Source organism: Furipterus horrens, unplaced genomic scaffold, assembly GCF_987537825.1.
Source record: "Furipterus horrens unplaced genomic scaffold, mFurHor1.1.pri manual_scaffold_12, whole genome shotgun sequence".
Classification (NCBI taxonomy): Eukaryota; Metazoa; Chordata; class Mammalia; order Chiroptera; family Furipteridae; genus Furipterus; species Furipterus horrens.
The window spans coordinates 43,752,780-43,772,946 of record NW_028327182.1 but is presented as its reverse complement, the minus strand read 5'-3'; the positions used below and the strand labels follow the sequence as shown (position 1 = coordinate 43,772,946).

General features: G+C 35.7%; 1 protein-coding gene across 1 annotated transcript in view; it reads left to right on the top strand.

Annotated features, from left to right (window-relative positions):
- VWA8 (von Willebrand factor A domain containing 8) overlaps positions 1–20,167 on the top strand; it is a 432,115-nt gene that overhangs the window by 147,009 nt on the left and 264,939 nt on the right. The window contains exon 17 of the mRNA XM_090258845.1: positions 1,598–1,713. Within this exon, the coding sequence (XP_090114971.1) occupies positions 1,598–1,713 (116 nt within the window). The remainder of the gene's footprint in view (positions 1–1,597; positions 1,714–20,167) is intronic.

Below are 20,167 nucleotides of genomic sequence, written 5' to 3'. Positions count from 1 at the left end.
CTCCATTTATTTGGGCATTAAATTATATGCTATTTTAAATTGCAATTTTTCTTTCTTATATTTAAGTATTGTCTCCAAGTCTAGAATGCAAATTTGTTAAAAACAAGATGAAACAATGTTGACTTAGAGATGAGTTCTTTGAAACTTAGAACATGTTTTCTAATAGAAAAAAAAGGATATGTTATAAATGGTGGTCCTGCTCCCAGTAGTCCCCAAGGGCCATTTAACCCATGTTGTAGCTGAAATACAATGCTAATAACAGCAGACCAGCATTTCATAGAGGTATGAAATACACGGGAAGGAGAAATCAATTAATTCTTTCTTCCTTGGGACATATAGAGATGACCTTAGGCGAAATGTTGAAAACAAGCAAGTATGCAGTGTGTCTTTTTCATCTTCACATTTTCCATTTTGAACCCTTTGCCAATGTCATAGAGTGCCCCACTTGGTTCCCTCAGGTGCTCAGGGCCACTATCCTGCTTTCTTCACTCTTTGTGACATTTCACTCTGGCCTCTTCTGCCCTCCCAAAGGGCAATTACTTCAAAAGTTCTTTCTTCTGGTTTTCAGTGAAAATCCTTTGTCTCCTAATGTTACTGCTCTAAATTATGAATTAGGCCAGTAATAACTTGATTCACTAAATTAATTATAATGTATAGGTCACATCTCCTTCCTCTGTTAGATTTTTCTTTTGTTTTCAAGGAGCTGACTTTTAATAATAATTACTAGTATTTGTTGCATATCCATATGTGTCTGACCTACGCTAAGTGCTTTAGAATAATTTTCTAATTTAATCCTCAAAACTACATTAAAAATGAAGGCATTTTTATTGCCATTTTAAAAATGAGGAAATTTAGGCTTAAAGAGATTAAGAAACTTCAAGGTCACATAGCTAATAAATGGGACCCTGACTTTCTGATTTCAAAGATTATAAGATTTATCATTACATTACGCTTCCTGCTAGATAATTTTAAATTCAAGTTAGCAAATATTTATTGGTACTTACATGTCCTAAGTTTTGTACTAGTAACTCTACTATTGGGATTTGGGGAAGTACGAGAAAACAAGTAAATTTATTCTGACAGTATAGGAGAAGGATTCTGAATAGCAAGCTGCCGCTCAAGTGACAAACTTGTTGACATGTCTGTGGTCAGCAGCCTATATTGCTCATTACTCTTTTTCTGCATATCAAAAGCCAAGATTTACTTAAACCTCTAAGCATTTTTAGGATAGCTTAGAAATTCAGTTTTGTGTAAGCAGAAAAAAAAAGTTAATTGTACATATCTTATATCCTTCCTCCCTCCATTCAACCTCCACCCCCCCAAAAAACATGTATACACAGCATTTAGCACAATGAAAACAATTTAATTAAATTTCACTGATAAACACTTTTCATAGATTAGAAAAGCTATTTTCAAGAATGTTTGACATGTTAATTGCTTTGTGTTTATTTTTATTGATAATTCATTAATAGTGCATATTTATTTTGAGATTGACCTTGTCCTTCCGGAATAATGAATTCTGCTATGATTCCCATCTAAAGGGACTTGCAGCAAGTTGAAACAAGACTCTTAACAGGCTGTCTTTGCCTTTTAATAGGCACAGTCATTGGCATCATCCCTTTCTACCAGACAGCTGTTGCGGATTTCTCGTCGGCTGTCGCAGTACCCTAATGAAAATCTTCACAGTGCTGTCACTAAAGCCTGCCTTTCCAGGTAACCATATTTTCCTGTCTCACAGAATTCAGGTTTCTTCATCTTTGCTAAAATAGTAACATAAGTTTAATTGATAGTCTGGAAAAAGTATTGGTCTGAATATGTAGCTATTTTGGCCTCCTATTCAGTTTCAGAACATATCTTAGGAATAACAACAATTTTAAGAGCTACTGTGTAGATAAGAAAACTTTTTAAGTCACTTGGCTCAAGTCTCATAGTGGTAAATATGTAAAAGTGTGTTTGGGATTTGAATGCTAGGTTCATGTGTTTTCTGAGTTAGTGTTCTTAATCATTACATTTAGTGGCTCCCAAATTTGTATTGGAGCTTTCCATGCTTTATTGTACTTCTCTATTGCCCAAATTTAACAAAACAAACATCTTTTCATTCTACACTAGTATGTTTCATATTTGTTTGGAAGTGATTATAAAACACTTGTTGATAGAATTTTCTTACAGAATTACTTGGCATGAAAATATTTTAAAAGAATAATAAGCCCTGGCTAGGTGGCTCTGTTGGTTGGAGCATACTCCCGTATACTAAAAGGTTCCTAGGTCAAGGGTTCAGTCCCTGGTCGGGATGTGGACAGGAGGCAACCAATGTTTTTCTCTTTCTCTTCCTCTCTCTCTAAAATCAATAAACATATTCTCTGGTGAGGATTAAAAATAAAATAAAATAATGAGATTAAGAACAACATTCAGTAGGCCTAGAAGTTTTTTTAAGACCAGCGGTCCCCAATGGTACCAGGGACCAATTTTGTGCAGTTTTTTCACAAACTGGACAGGGGGAAATAGGAGGCAGAGCTCAGGCAGTACTGCAACAGGAGCTTTGCTCTCTCACTTGCCGCTCACCTGTCTTCTGCTGTGTGACCTGGTTCCTAATAGGAACCAGGGGTTGGGGACCCCTGTTTTAGACTCTATTCATATGATCTGATACTATTTTAACGGTGGTTATGACTGTTGTTTATTCATTCCTTGATACATAAAAGGAATTAAAAGAGAATGTACTCTCACTTTAGGAGAATCTATAATTGCCCTCTAAACTCAGTTTAATGCATAATTTTACTTGTAAAATAAGTTCCTTATGTTACAACTTTAATTTGTTCTCTGTGTGGTGTATCCAGCTAAAATGAGGCTCCTCTCCAGTGTCTTTACAGTAATTCCTTTAATAATAATTATGAGAAATAATAAAATTCTCTTTTAAGTAAAAGAACATTAGGCTTCCAAATGAAAATTAGGAAAAAAAAAATGCTTTCAGTGCTTAGTTTTCAGGGTCATAAATTGAATAAAATATAGACAGTTATTACCTACCCAGTGTTTTCTTAGTCTGAACGTGGTTACAGATGTATGTTAATAGAAGTAAATAGTCAGTGCTAAGCAATGTAGACAGATCTGGAGCCAAGGGGAAACAATACTTTGGATATATTAGCATGAAATAATCACATTTTACAGACCTTTATATATGCCCTGGTAGTTAAGTCAACTTTCAATCTCCTTTATTTAAAAAAGCAAATAAAAATGAATCAAGTAATAGGAATTGATCTAAGAAGTAAACAAGAGTGATTAGAGTTTGTAGAACAAATATGCATTGTGATACTACTGCAAAGCATTAAAGGAAAAGTGAGCAACTTAAAAATTGTGAGCAGAAAAAAAGATACAAGGGAATAATATTAAACTGGCAACTTTAAATCAGCAACAATAGATTCCAGAAGGAGCAGACAGTATTCTGAAAGTGTTGAGGGAAAATAACTATCACTCTGAGAAGTCTCCACTTAGCTAAATAACATTTTCCAAGGAGGAATTAGTTTACTACATTGCTGAAATAACTACGAAAGCAAATATTTGAGCAAGAAGGAAACAGATCAGAAGGAAAAACTGGCAAGCAAGAAATAATGATGAGGAAGGAAATAGGTAAATATGTTGTTAAATTTAAATGGATTGTAAAAAGAAGGTAATAAAAATGAATACTAATATGGGGAAATATTTAATAACAGGATAAAACTAAAACAGTAAACAATAGAATATAAAAGCTGAAAAAAGAAATTAATGGTTTTTTTTTTTTTTAGATTCTTCTGTTCTTTAGGAAGAGAAGCATTTAATTCCTTTAGACTTTGTTTGTCCAACCATGCACATGTAAATTTTGAATAAACACAAAAAGAATGGGAATGGATCCAGTAGAGGTGGAAATAAGCAAATAGAGAAAACTTGACCAATACAACATAAGTAGAAATTAAAGGGGGGAAAGGTGAAAAAAATCAGTCTGAAGAGTAAACATGAAATGTTAGAAGTAAGCACAAATATCATATGAGATTAAACTTTCTAGTTGAAACTTAGAGATCCTGATTGAATTTTAAAAACAAAACATAATTAGGGGGCTTCCAGCCAAGATAGAGGCATAGGTAAACATACTGCATCTCCCTCACAACTAAGAAGGCATTACAACTACCTCAAAGCTAAAAAAACAGAAGTTCCAGATAATAAAACTGCGTGGAAGTCCAACAAACGAAGAAATAAAGAAGAAATACTCATCCAGACATGTAGGAGGGACAGAGCTGGGTTGGTGAGGTCGAGGTGCGGCGGTGGTGGCGGCAGCAGAAAGCCCGATCATGCATTTTAAAAGTAGGAAGGGAAACCTGGGAAGCAAACCCAGTCTCAGACCAGACCGCACAGCTCACAGTTCCAGCGCCAGGAAAAATAAAGCTGCATTGCTTCTGACTGAAAACCAGTGAGGTTGGGGCGGAGGAAGAAACTGCTGGTTCTCAGCAGAGTCAGCTTATTTAGAGGGCCCCCACGATCCTAGATCATCCAGAGACCCACCCTTTCTGGGAAACATCACCAAACAACAGCTAGAGGGACACCTGTCGCATACAGAAAGTGGGAGAAATGCCTGGAAAAGGGGCAAGTGCTGAGCAAGTGGCATTGTTCCCTCTCTGACCCCTCCCTCACATACAGTGTCACAAAGTAGTGAAACGGGTTGCCCAGAACTGATGAATACCTAAGGCTCCACCCCTTACAATATAACAGGTATGGCAGCTCTACCTAAGATACACAGGCAAACACAGAAAGCTGTCAAGTTGAGGAGAGAGGGAAGTATGGCCCAAAAGAGTGGGAAGATCAGGGTTCTAGTGGGAGAACTGAGTGACAAGGAGATACGCAACCTAGCATATGCAGAGTTCAAAACGCTGGTGATAATGATGCTTACAGACTTGACAGAAAAGATTAAGTACAACAAATGCATAAGAGAAGAAATGAAGAATATGCTATGTAAAATGGAGGAAAACACACCTGAAACCAGTGGTGAAGGGAAAGAAACCAGGGTTCAAGTCAACAGATTGGAACATAAGGAAGAGAAACAGTCAACCAGTAAAGAAGGAGGAAACAAGAATTGAAAAAAAACTAGGATAGGCTTAGGAACCTCTGGGACAACTTTAAACATGCCAGAATCCAAATCATACAGATTCCAGAAGGAGAAAAGGAAGAGCAAGAAATTGAAAATTTATGTGAAAAAAATAATGAAGGAAAACTTCCTAATTTGGTGAAGGAAATAGACATACAAGTCCAGGAAGCACAGAGAGTCCCAAAAAGCTAGACCCAAAGACACCTTATAATTAAAATGCTAAATGTTAAAGATAAAGAGAGAATCTTAAAAGCAGTAAGAGAAAAGAAGAGAGTTACCTACAAAGGGGTACCTGTAAGACTATCAGCAGATTTCTCAAAAGAAACCTTACAAACAAAAAACATTCAAAGTGATGAACAGCAGGGACCTACAACCAAGATACTCTACCCAGCAAAGTTATCATTTAGAATTGAAGGGCAGATAAAGTGCTTCCCAGACAAGGTAAAGCTAAAGGAGTACATCATCACGAAGCCTTTATTATATGAAATGTTAAAGGGACTTAATTTAGGAAAAAGAAGGTCAAAACTATGAACATTAAAATGACACCAAACTCACAACTATCAACAACTGAGTTATAAAAATAAAAACAAAAGCAAACTAAGAAAACAACCAGAATAGGAACAGAACCATAGATATGGGGATTATTTGGAGGGGTATCAGCTGGGACAGGGAAGGGGAAAAAGGGGGAAATGGTGCAGGGATTAAGAAGCATAACTGGTAGGTACAAAATAGACAGGGAGATGTTAAGAATAGTACAGGAAAGGGTGAAGCCAAAGGACTTACATGCACGACCCATGGACATGACATAAGCGGGGTGGGATTGCTAAGCAGGGTGTTGGGTAGAGGGGAGCAAAGGGAAAAGAAATTGGGACAAGTTTAACAGCATAATCAATAAAATATACTTAAAAATGCATTTATTTTCTGTTTCTCTGACCCAAGTTATTTAAAAACTTAAGTATTTTTACCCTTTCAAAAAACAAAAAACAAAAACAAACAAGAACCTAATTATATGCTGTTACAAGAGTCACATCTAAAACATATTAGAAAGGCCAGAGGTGAAGCCATAAGATATACCAGACAAATACTAAATACTAACCAAAAAAGAAGAGATATTATTAAGCAAAATAGACTTCAAAGCCAAAAGCATGATTGGGAATAAAGAAAATGAGGGAAAAAGCTTAATTTAGTAGATTTAATAATCCTGATCTGTTCACACTTCAAAAGGAATATAGTGTCAAAATATAACAATTGACAAATCAACAGTTATGACAGATTTTTAAACTCACTTCTTTTAGAAACTTATAAACCTATATTCTAAAAATTAGACACGATTTGAAGAAAAGAGTTACCAAGTTTGATATACTGGACTTTGTATCCAGTGAACAAAGAAATACCTTCTTTTCAAGGACACATGAAACATTTGTCCTATATGTGAAAATTGAAGCCAAGCTAGATGGGAAAAAAAATGGTGCTTCATAAGCTATCTGAGAATCTTTATCATAAAGTTTATGTTCTCAGACCACAGAGCAACAGATTTCATAACAATAAGAAAAAATACACTTTTAAACCAGTATGTTTGGAAAATGAAAAACACACTTTTGAGTAAGACATTAAAAGAAGAAATCACTTAAAATTGTGAAATATTTATGACCCTATGATCTAAACTATATCTTAACACTTGAAGAATACAGCTAAAGCAAAACTTCAAGGTTTTCAGCCTTAAACTCACGAAGTAGAAAAAAGTAAGTAAAGAAGATTCATGAGATAAGCAGCATTCAACTAACTTAGTAGAAAGTGACATAATATTCATAAAATAAGGAGGAATGGAATAATCACATTAAGGACACAAATTAATGAAATAAAAAACAAATTTACCATAAAGAAGAGCACTTAAACCAAAAGGTCATTTCTTGAAAATATTAATAGATAAAGCCCTGTTAAATTTAAGATGGGAGAGAAAAAAGCACACATAAATAACATTAGAAGGAAAGAGTAACAGAACTACACATAAAGTCAATATTTACGAAAACCATAAAAAGGACAGTTTTCTAGAATTGTGTGTATTACCAAAATGTGTCAAGAAGGAATAAAAAATTTCAAATACATCCATAACCATGAAAGAAATTGAATTAGTAGTATATATATTAAAAAATACCACTTGGTTGTTTTGTCAAGTTTTACCCATTTGTCAATAAATAAATAGTCAAGAAATATATACATTTATTTATATATATTATACAAACTGTTTTAAAGGATTAACAAACTGAGAACTTAGCAATTCACATTGAATGGAATCGTTGGCAGCCGTCCGTCTCGAGAGACGATGGTGTAGCTTCTTAAGAGTCTATCTGCACCGCCGAGAATGGCTGTGCAGTCCAACTCGGGAGTGACACGGTATCTGTCTCCTCCCGTGTTGAATCGACATCTTGCGATGATGCTGGAGTGTCCTCTCCAGTGAAGCTGAAGCTACAGAGCCTGGGCAGGGTGATATGAAGGGTCTGCTGTTGCCCATGCAGCAGACCCCCCCTCTCTTCACAGCTGAAGGGTCCAAGGGAAAGACGGAGTCAATACGGCTTGGCTTCAGGTGTGCCGCAAGAGTTGCCGGTGTTGACTACAACGTCAAACCACCTTAGGGACTCCGGCTCCGGATTTTCTGTCGGGGTTTACTCCCTTAGCCTTTCCCTGAAGAGGTATGCCGCAAGGCAGCGGAGGTTTTTTGGAGTCAGAGTTTTCCTTCTCTGATGTGCCCTGACTGGAAGATTGAACCAGCGACACTTAGCTCGCAGGCCGACGCTCAATCCACTGAGCCAACCCAGCCAGGGCAGATTGAATGGAATATAATATTGATATGTAAACCTGACAAGAATAATATATGAAAGGAAAATTATAAGTCAAATTCTTGCAGTGGGTGCAAAAACCTTAAATGAAATACTAACAAACCACATTAGCACAATAGGTACTTTTCTTTTTAAAAAATTGTTGTTCTATTACAGTTGTCTCATTTTCCCCCCATTGATCTCCCTTGACCCGCCAACATAACCCCTCTCTCACCGTCAATCTCCACCCTGTTGTACATGTCCATGGGTCATTTACATTAGTTCCTTGACTAGACCTTCCCCTTCTTACTCCACTTCTCCCCCTCTCCCCTCCCCACTGGTCACTGTCAGCCTGTTCCTTGTTTCCATGCCTCTGGTTCTATTTTCCTGGTTTGTTTTGTTCATTAGGTACCTGTATTAGGTGAGATCATATGGTATTTATCTTTCACCACTAGGTTTATTTCATTAAGCATAATACTCTCCAGTTCTATCCATGCTGTCGCAAAAGGCTTGAGTTCTTTCTTTTTGCTGCATAGTATTCTGTCATGTAAAAGTACCACAGTTTTTTTATCTACTCATCCACTGATGGGCACTTAGGCTGTTTCTAGCACTTGGCTGTTATAAATTGTGCTGCTATGAACATAGAGGTACATAGATTCTCCTGAATTGGTATTTCAGGATTTTTCGGGTATAATCCTTTCAGTGGAATTGCTGGATGAAAAGGCAGCTCCTTATTTAGTTTTCTGAAGAAATTCCATACTGTTTTCCACAGTGGCTGCATCAGTCTGCATTCCCACCAACAGTGCACTAGGTTTCACTTTTCTCCACATCCTTGCAAACATTTGTTAATTTGTTAATGATGGCCATTCTGACCAGTGTGAGGTGGTATCTCAGTGTGGTTTTAATTTGCATCTCTCTGATGGCTAGTGATGCTAAGCATTCTTTATTATGTCTATGGGCCTCTGTACATCCTCCTTGGAGAAGTATCTGTTCAGGTCCTTTGCCTGTTTTTTAATTGGATTGTCTGTCTTCTTGGTGTTGAGTTATATAAGTTCTTTATATATTTTGGAGATCAAACCCTTGTCTGAGCTATCATTGGAAAATATGTTTTCCCATATGGTTGGTTCCCTTTTCATCTTGCCGATCTTTTCTTTCACTGAGCAGAAACTTTTTAGTTTGATGTAGTCCCATTTGTTTATTCTTTCGTTTATCTTCCTTGCCCTGGAAGATATATTGGCAACAATGCTGCTGCGTGGGTTATCTAAGAGTTTACTGCCTATGTCTTTTTCTATGACTTTTATGGTGTCATGGCTTACATTTAAGTATTTTATCCATCTTGAGTTTATTGTGGTGTATGGTGTAAGTTGGTGTGCTAGTTTCTTTTTTTTTTTTTGCATGTTTCCCGTTTTCCCAACACCATTTGTTGAAAATGCTATTTTATGCTCCTGCTCCCTTTGTCAAATATTAATTGACCATAGAGACCTGGGTTTATTTCTGGACTCTATATTCTATTCCATTGATCTATATGTCTGTTCTTATGCCAGTACCAGAATGTTTTGATTACAGTGGACTTGCAGTATATTATAGTTTTATATCAGGTATTATAATTCTTCCTACTGTGTTCTTCTTTCTCAAGATTGCTGAGGCATTTCAGGTTGTTTTTGTTTTCATATAAATTTTTGAAGTGTTTGTTCTAGGTCTGTGAAATACATCATTGGTATTTTAATAGGGATTGCATTGAATCTACAAATTGCTTTGGGTAGTATGGTCATTTTAATTATGTTAATTATTCTCATCCATGAACATGGAATTTGCTTCCATTTATTTGTATCTCCCTTAATTTCTTTTTTCAATGTTCTATAGTTTTCCAAATACAGGTCTTTTACCTCCTTGGTTAAGTTTATTCCTTGGTACTTTATTTTTCTTGTTGCTATAGAATGTTTTTCCTTGTGTATGTCTTCGATATTTCATTGTTTGTGTACAGAAGTGCCTTGGATTTTTGAATATTTACTTTGTACCCTGATATTTTGCCAAATTCACTTACTAAGTTGAGTAGTTTTTTTGGTGGAGTCTATAGGATTTTCTGTGTACACTATCATGTTGTCTGCAGATAATAACAGTTTTACTGCCGCCTTCCAATTTGGATGTCTTTTATTTCTTTTTCTTGTCTGATTGCTGTGGCTAAAACTTCCAAAACTGTGTTGAATAGAAGTGGAATGAGTGGATATCCTTGTCTTGTTCCTGATCTTAGGGGGAGAACTTTCATTTTTTGCCCATTGAGTATGATGTTGACTGCAAATTTCTTGTATATGGCCTCTATTATGTTGAGGTATGCTCCCTCTGTTTCCAGTTTGCTGAGCATTTTTATCATAAATGAGTGCTGATCTTTATCACATACTTTTTTAGCATCTATTTATATGATCATTTGATATTTGTCTTTCATTTTGTTTCTGTGGTGTATTATGTTTATTGATTTATGAATATTATACCATCGTTGTATCCCTGGAATGAATCCCACTTGATCATAGTGTATGACCTTTTTAATGTGTTGCAGGATCCAGTTTGCCAATATTTTGTTGAGGATTTTAGCATCTATGTTCATCAGCATTATTGGCCTGTAGTTTTTTTTCTTTGTTGTGTCTTGACCTGGTTATGGAATTAGGATAATACTGGCCTCACAGAGTTTGGGAGTCCTCCCTCTTCTTGGGTTTTTTTGTAATAGTTGAGAAGGATAGGATTCAGTTTTTCCCTAAATGTTTTGTGAAATTCACCTGTGAAGCCATCCGGTCTAGGGCTTTTGTGTGCTGGGAGTTTTTTTGATTACTGCTTCAGTTTCACTAGTTGTTATTGGTCTATTCAGGCTTTCTGCTTCTTATTGATTCAGTTTTGGAAGATTATATGTTTCCAGAAATTTGTCCATTTCACTCAGGTTGCCAAATTTCTTGTCATATAGTTGTTTGTAGTAGTTTCTTATAACCTTTATATTTTTGTGGTTTTGGTTATGCTTTCTCCTCTTTTGTTTCTGGTTTTATTTTTTGGGGTCCTCTCTTTTTTTCTTGATGAGTCTGGTTAAAGGCTTGTTGATTTTGTTTATCTTTTCAAAGAACCAGCTCCTGGTTTTATCAATATTTTGAATTGTTCTTTTAGTTTCTATGTCCTTTAATTCTGCTCTGATATGATTATTTCCTTCCTTGTACTCGCACTGGGTTTTGTTTGTTGTTGTTCCTCTAGTTGTTGTAGATGTAGGGTTAGGTTGATTATTTCAGATTCTTCTCACCTTTTTAGATAAGCCTGTATTGCAATGCACTTCCCTGTCAGGACTGCCTTTGCTGCGTCCGGTAGGTTTTAGGCTGTTGTGTGTTCATTTTCATTTGTTTCCAGAAACTTTTTTATTTGTTCCTTGATCTAATTATTTACCCATTCATCATTTAATATCATGTTATTCAGTCTCCATGACTATGAATGTTTTTGAGTTATTTTCTGTATGTTGATTTCTAGTTTCATTCCATTGTGATCTGAGAAGATGCTTGATATAATTTCAATTTTCTTGAATTTGTTGAGGCTTGTTTTGTGTCTTACCATGTGGTCTGTCTTTGAAAATGTACCATGTGCATTTGAAAAGAATGTATATTTGCTTCTTTGGACTGGAAGGTTCTGTATATATCAGTTAAGTCTATTTGATCTAGAGTGTTGTTTAGTCCCACAATATCCTTGGTGTTTCTTTGCTTTGAAGATCTGTCCATTGTTGACAACGGGGTCTAAAATCCCCTACTATGAATGTGTCACTGTTGATATCCTTCTTGAAGTCCTCCAAGATTTTCCTTATATATTTCGGTGCCCCTGTGTTGAGTGCATCTATTTACAAGGGTTATATCTTCTTGATGGGTTATTCCCTTAAATATTATGAAATATTCTTATTTGTCTCTTGTAATGGTATTTTTTGTGAAATCTGTTTTGTCTGACATAAGTATTGCTACCCCAGTTTATTTTTCATATCCATTTGCTTGAAATATTTTTTTCTATTCCTTCCCTTTCAGTTTGTGTACATCTTTTGGTCTGAGGTGGGTCTCTTGTAGACAGCATATATGTGGGTCATGTTTTCTTATCCATTCAGTTACGCTCTGTCTTTTAATTGGAGCATTTAATCCATTTACATTTAAGGTTGTTATTGATAGGCACTTAGTCATTTTCATTTTTCCCATTTGTACCTGTGTTTCTCTATGTCTCTCTCTGTTTCTTCATCTTCTTTAAGGAGACCCTTTAGCATCTCTTGCAAAGCTGCTTTGGTGGAGATGTATTCCTTTGACCTTCTTTTGTCTGGGAATCTCCTTATTTCACCTTCCATTTTGAATGAGAGCCTTGCTGGGTAGAGTATTCTTGGTTGCAGGCCTTTGTTTTTCATTGCTTGGAATATTTTTTGCCATTTCCTTCTGGATTGTAGTGTTTCTGTTTAGAAATCAGCTGATAGATTAATCAGAGCTCCCTTGTATGTTTTTAGCTCTTTCTTTTGCTGCTTTTAGGATTCTCTTCTTGTCTTTGAGTTTTGCCATTTTAATTATGATGTTTCTTGGAGTGGGCCTGTTTGGGGTCATCTTCATTGGGACCCTCTGTGCTTTCTGGACTTGTGTGACTTTTCTCTCATCAAGTTAAGGAAGTTTTCTGTCATTACTTTTTCAAACAGTTTTCCTGTCCCTAGCTCCTTTTCTTCTTCTTCTGTTATTCCTATGGTACACATATTATTACATGTCATGTTGTCCTGTAGCTCTCTTAAAACCTCTTCATTCTTTTTCAGTCTTTTTTCATTTTGTTGCACTGTCTCAGAATTTTTTTTCTATGTTGTCTTCCTGCTCACTTATCCAATCTTCTGCTCCACCTAACCTGGTTTTGATTCCTTCTACCATGTTCTTCATTTCAGAAATTGTATTCTTCATTTCCTCCTGGTTCTTTTTGATAGTTTCTGTCTCCATTTTAATGCTGATGTAGTTCTCAGTAAGTTCCTTTTAGCTTCCCTGGAGTTCTTCATTGTTCCCCTGGAGTTCTTTGTAGTTTATTTTTTGAGCTCTCTGAGCTTATTAAGCTTCCCTGTAATCATTATTTTGAATTCCATGTCTGATAGTTTGCTTACCTCTATTTCACTTAGCACTCTTTCTGGGGATTCCTCCTTTCCTTTTGATGGTGGGTTGTTTCTTTGGCTCCCCATTTTTGTAACTCTTCTTTCTTTTTGCTTCTTAGATTGGTCTCCTTTGACTTCATGTCTTCCTTGTGTGACCTTGTGTGGTAGGAGATCTGTGGGATTCAGTGGTGCAGTCTCCTTGATGTCCTGAACTGATGCTCTTGGGATGCCCTTTATGCCAATTATTTGGGCTGTCAGGTTATACTTGGGTTTTAGTTGTTGTTGTGTTGTTCTTTCCCTCCAGCTAGCTGAGAGTCACTCCTCCCACCATGTCTTGTATACTGTTGTAGTGGTGTATTTTCTTTACTTCCTGGATCTGCCCCTGGTGGCATCAGATTGTGTCACAGTCTGGGCCTATGCAGCCTGTTCGAGACTACCAGATATCTACTGTCTTTGTTTCCTTTAGTTGTTAATTTCATAATTTTCTTTTTTAAGAAAAATCATGAGCAATTTGGAATTTTCTCAAGAATGTGAAGGAGTTATATTTTTAATTTAATATTTTAATAAATTACTGGGAAAATATCATTTTAATAAATGAGTAAAAAGTGTTTGATAATTCCCAACAGCAAAACCTAAAAACAAACAAAAGCAAAAACGTATAAAATTCTTACTTGAATCAGGAATATTCTCAGTATGCTATGAATAGAAGGGAAATTCTTTAATCTGATAAGGGGTATCTACCAGAAATTTACAGGAAACATTTTTAGGTGGAATATTTGATGTATTTCTTTTAGCGATAGTAACAAAACAGAAATACCATCTTTCTGTACTTTTAGCCAGTGCATTTACCCATAGTTATAAGATTGGATGCATTAAAAATTCAAGAGTAACTGCATTTAAATTATTGGAACAAATTGAGTTTAGTGAGATTACTTATGTACCCAAATAGGTAACATTCCCTTATTTCAGTAATAATCAATGAGGAAGCCTAATTTTCCATAATAATCCCATTCAAAATAATAGTACAAAGCTTTGCATAACTAGGAATAAATGTAATGAATGATATTTAATGCTTTCTTGGAGAAAAACATAAAGGTTTATTAAAAACTGTAAAAGACTGAAACAAATGGGAAGCTATGTCATGTTCATGAAAGGAGAGATTCAGTAATGTAAGGCTGTTTGTTTTACCTAAAATTGATATAGAAGTATAATATAGTCAGATAACACTGAAGTTGCATGAATTTGACAAGCTAATCTCAAAACTATTGTGGAAATATAAAGGGCCAAAAATAGTCAAGGAAATTTTGAGGAAGATCTAGGAGGTTTTCTTTCTCCATCTGATATCAAGATATATTATAAAGCTTTATTCATCATAACAGTGTGATATGACACAAGGACAGTCAAATAGAGTATAAGAATATATTACATAGCCCAGAACCAGACCCACATATTTATGGGAATTTGATATATGTTAGAGGTTGCTTAATAAATCAGGGTAGAAATGGATGGACTTGTCAGTAAGTGGCTGAAAAATGAAAAATATCTACTTTATCTCATACAAAATAGTAAAATCCTGTTATATAACAAAACATCATAAGCCAGTCTACACCTCATCAGTTATAAATAAGAGATGTTTCATGGATTTATAATCACCAAAGGATTGGTGTTCAGGGACTACTGGGTACTAATTAATGAGATAAAACAATAAACGCTAAATGGGCAAAGGATGAGTAGGCATGCACAGAAAAGTTAAGTGAAATGACCAAAAAGAATTTGAAAAGATGCTCAGCTTCATAATTGATCAGGGAAATGAAATTTAAGACAATAATTGTCTATCATATAAAACGTAAAAATTTATGCCTATAAAATTTTTTTCATAAGTGGAAGAAAGAGAAATTTCATTACTGCCATTGAGATAGAAGTTTCATAACTTTGGGGTTGATCTCACAGTATCTTTATGACTAAATATATTAGTACCATATTATTTGACATTCTACTTCTTGATATAACCTCAGAGATAGACTTATACATATTCATAAGATGTGTAGAAAGATGTTTATTTCATCATTTTTTGTAAGAATGAAAAATTGGGAACAACTTAACAGTAGGAAATGAATATATAAATTGACATATTCATATAATGAAATATATACAGAAGATAAAATGAAGTAGATCTGCATGTATGTATAGTATGAATTTTGAAAACATAATATTGAGAGAAAAAAGCAGTTTGCAATAAGAGGTTTGGTATATGATGCACTTTATATAAAATGTTAAATACACTAAACAGTGTAATATAGTTTTTTAATCATATATATGTAGCAAAATAAAGATATAGACAAGAAGATACACACTAAATTCAGAGTGAGAGTTACCTGTAGGGATGGGGAGAGATTAATAGAATGCTTATTATTCTTTGTAACTTTAGTATGCTTGAAATATTTCATACTTAAAAAATTGGAAAGCTAAAAAATGCTTACTTTCCATAGTCATAAATATTTCACTGACTCAAATATGTAATTTTTCCATTGTTATCAATAAAACTCTATTTTGTTACCATCCCATGACCCTTTGCAAATAAGTCAAACAACGATCTTGTTTATGCATTCATTATCTGTTGACTTAATGTTGACTTTAGCAAGGTTACAGAGTCAAAAGCCTTTTTACTAATCTTCTCTTCAAGATAGCACAGAGGCAGAATGCAACAAAAAATTATTGGTGCATAAAGGGTTTTTTTTTTTTTTTTAATGTTCTCATTCCATATCGAAGCAGTGAAAAGAAATAAAATTTTATGGAAAATTTTAAAACAAAAATTGACATAATATATATTCATAAGTCTATTATTAAGCAAAGAAAATCAAGAGAAATTCTCTGGGCTAAATTCATTAAACATTAAACTTATTAAGTATTAGCTAGGCTTATTTTGTTCATTTCATTAAAATAAATTCTTCATTTGTTTGCTTATGCCAGTTGGATCCAGACTGGAACGTTGCTCCATTTGAGGAAATGACTCCCTGTGCTCCTCATCTTCATAGCCCATAGTGTGTACATCAAGTCTTGGAGCTAGATACATAATTCATTTTCTAGATATTTGAAACTCTAAGAAAACAAAAGGAAGAAAATTTAGAAGATTAGGAAATTATCAGTTATTTCACATAGAAAAAATATTTTATTGTAGAAGCATTTATTAAAATTAACTGTTATAAGACTAATCCATTCAAGTAGTTTGCATTCCATTAAATTATTTAGTTCTGGAAAATCTTGGGGTGACAATCCTTTATTATAGAAATTTTGGGCAGAGCTATAAGAATTTAATCAGAAATGAAAATTAATTGTCTCAGACATTGAGGTAATGAGGGCATTTTTTCTTTTTTTCATATTTTCACTGCTTTTTTTAAAAAAAATGCTTTATTGATTATGCTGTTACAGTTGTCCCAATTACTTTTCCCTTTGTTCCCCTTCACCCAGTGACACCCCTCCCTCCAGTTGTCCCCCCCACTTAGTCCATGCCCGTTGGTTGTGCATATAATTCTTCTCAACATCTTCCACTCCCTCCTATTATGCTTCTTAATTCCTGGACCATCTCTTTCCCTTTTCACCCTTCCTCCTACCTGCTGACCTCCCCTCATAATGTTCCCTATACTAATAATTCTTTCCCTACTCTCGTTGCCTACTTAGTTTGCCTTTGTTTCAGTTCCCTAGCTTCTGTTGTTGGTTGTTGTGATACAATTTTCATTTTAACGTTCATAGTTGTGATCCTCTTTCTCCTAAACAAGTCCCTTTAACATCTCATATAACAGTGGTTTGGATCTGATAAACTCCTTCAGTTTTACTTTGTTCTAGAAGCAGTTTCTCTGCCCTTCTATTATGAATGACAGCTTCGCTGGATAGAGTAATCGTCGTTGTAGGTTTTTGCTTTTCATTACTTTGAATATTTCTTGCCAGTCCCTTCTTGCCTGTTTCTTTTGAGAAACCAGCTGTTAGTCTAATTGGGATCCCTTTGCATGTAATTCTCATCTTCTCTCTTGCTGCTTTTAAGATTCTCTCTTTATCCTTAATTTTTGACATTTTGATTATAATGTTCCTTGGTGTGGTTCTCCCTGAGTCCAGTTTTTTTGGAACTCTCTGTGCTTCCTGGACCTGTAAGTCTATTTCCTTCCCCAAGTCCATGAAGTTCTGCTTCATTATTTTTTCACATAATTTTTCAATTTCTAGTTCTTCACCTAATGGCAACCCTGTGATTCAGATGTTGGCCCGCTTATAGATATCCCATAGGTTTCTGAGCCTCTCCTCATTTTCCTCACTTCTCATTTCCTCTTTCTGCACTGGTTGACTGTTTGTTCTTTCCCTATGTTCCGATTTGTTGATTTGATCCCTGGTTTTCCTTCCCTCACGACTAGTTTCGTATGTGTTTTTGTTCATTTCAACAGGACTAGCCTTCATTCCTTCTCCATCTTGTTTAAGATCTGCTGTTATGTCTGTAAGCATTTTTATAACCAAAGCTCTGTACTGAGCCTCAGAAAGATTATCTATCTGCTGGTCCGTTAGATTAGACATTTGCTGGCTAGTCAGCTGCGTCACTGGGATCTCTGTCATGATCTGTGCCATCCTGACTGTTTTGTGTTTACCTTTGCTTCCTGGGCAGGGCTGTCACACCTCCTATGTTATAGGGGGCAGAGCCCTGTGCACTTGTCACAACTGGGCAAACCTTCTCAACCACGCTGCGGCGTTTTATGCAGGGGTGGAGGTCCAAGATGGGTTCCTGCTGTTCATTCTCCACTGAGAGACCAGGAGCCTCCTCTTCCATCCTCACCCACTTTGGGCCTCACAGTCCAAGGCAATGGAGGTCTGCCTTTCCTGGCTTTGGAATCGCAAGCTGACAGGTCTGGTCTGCAGCCGAGGGTGCTCCCCAGGTGCTTCTCACCTCCCCTTAAATATGGGTGTCTGTGCTTACCACTGTCCTGCCTCTGGCACTGCTGCTGCTGCTGACAGCACAGCTTGACCGCTCCACCCCGGCTTTGCCCCTCAGACCCGTCCAGACGAGCAACACTTCTTTATAACTTCATATGTTGGACTTCCATTTATTTTCTGAAACTTCTGATTATTTCTGGTTTTGCAGTAGTTGTATTTCTTCTTAGTTGTGAAGGGAGACGGAGTGTGTCAGTCTAGGCCTCCATCTTGGCCAGAAGTCAGGACATTTTTAATTCACCAACAACTTTGCATACATTTTCCAGAAATTCCCTTGTGACATAAAAGGAGTGACATCTATATAAAATCTGCACATTGTTTAAGCTATTAGCTAATTAATTTTTAAAAATAACAAACCTGATATAATTATCATACATAGTGTTAAATGATTATAATGATTATTTTGATGTGTAATTTTTGTTGTCCTTACGAATGATTCTTCTTGCAAAAGAGACTATCCAAGGATTTTAAAAGAGACTCTTTTTGACTTTAAAGCTGCTATTGAATTTTTTAAATCTATAATTTCAGAAATCTAGATTTTCTTTAGGACTTTCTATTATTCAGTCTACTTTGTGAGTATATCAGATCTAATTACTTTTGAAAGATGTCTTTATAAAACTTACCAAATTAAGTATCTTCAAACATTTGAAGTTAATACATTTTATATATAGTTTCCTTTTAAGCTCTTCAGACATTTGAATTAAGAAACAAAATCTTTGTGAGAAATTATGTGACTCAGAATTGAAGAATTTAGATTTTTAACTAGGATAAACCATAGTTATCTTAACTATTCCAATGCTATTTATAAATCTTATTTTAAATCACAGGTACAAATTAATTAATTGCACATTCTAAATAGAACTCAAAGACTGCCTGACATCCACTGAGCCCCTCACTCTTTTCTCTCATTCTTACTACTAATACTTCATCCCTCAGGGATTGTAATTTGAGAGCATTCCATACCCTTGTTCCAGTTCCTCATGCTACCATCCTGAGAAATCCCGTTTTGTTCCTAATCTAAAGATTCTATTCCACTCCTGTGACAAAGACACTGTTATTTGAATTAGCCTAGGGCAACTACTTCTTTCTGAGTTTCCCAGAATATGTTTGAATCTTTCTTTAGTTTTTCTTATATCCAAGACCTAACAAAACTAGTGACTTGCTGATTCTATTTTTGCTTGAAATAAATAATGATAATAGTAATAATGATTGTTAAAAGACCCTATGGTGCTCATATTACTGATAAATACACTTGAAAAGTTTGAAACAGGGTGTGTGCTTGCTTTGGTTATGGGAAGGTAGGCTAGACAGAGTGATATTTCATTCATTAACTTATTTACTTATTTTACCAAAGGCCAAGGAAGGAGAGAAAAAAGAGTAGAAAATAGCAGTGAGCCGTGAGAAAGAAAGCAGGTAACTAATCCCTTGAAACCTGAAGGAAAAGTTAAGGGTTGACCTCACACCAACTGATATATTTAATTCTTTTTGTTAGGTTGGCCAATATCTTTTGGAATGTAGGTTTTAGATGTAAATATATTTCGATGTCCATGCTATGCTGCCTATGATTATTTGGTGGTGCTGTCTGGGTGTGAAGTTGAAAATCATTCTGAAACATGTTTATCCTCAGTAGGGAAGAATATCATACTGGTAAGCAATGCCCAACACTGCCAGTGAGAGGGAACCATATGTGGCTTGCTTGCTATCCTCTATGGGCTCTGGAGGGCAATCTAGAAATGTTCCTGTCCAGGAGAAATGTGAGGATGTGTTGGCAGACACACTATAGAGATGTCAGGAGTTTCTGGGAATAGCAAACAAAATCTAACCACGAAATTGGTTCATTGCCAATCAAGATGGTTTGACAGGAAGTAATGGAGATAGAGCAGCAGAGCCTAATATTACAAGGCCAGAATCTAGTTAATGGGTTAGCAGGGAGAAGAAAGTAGGGCCAGGTGCCAAGACAAGGGCTCAGGAAACAAGACAGGAGCCAGTATTGGGTCTGGGAGATAAAGAGAGGGCTTGGTTTTGAAGAAAAGACAACAGTCTAAGAACTGGGATGAAAGGTCAGAGATGAATAACAGTAAATCTCTCTTGATGCTGAACTGATGAGCTACTAGTCTAGAGCTATATACAGGGTGGGGCAGAACTAGGTTTATAGTTGTATGT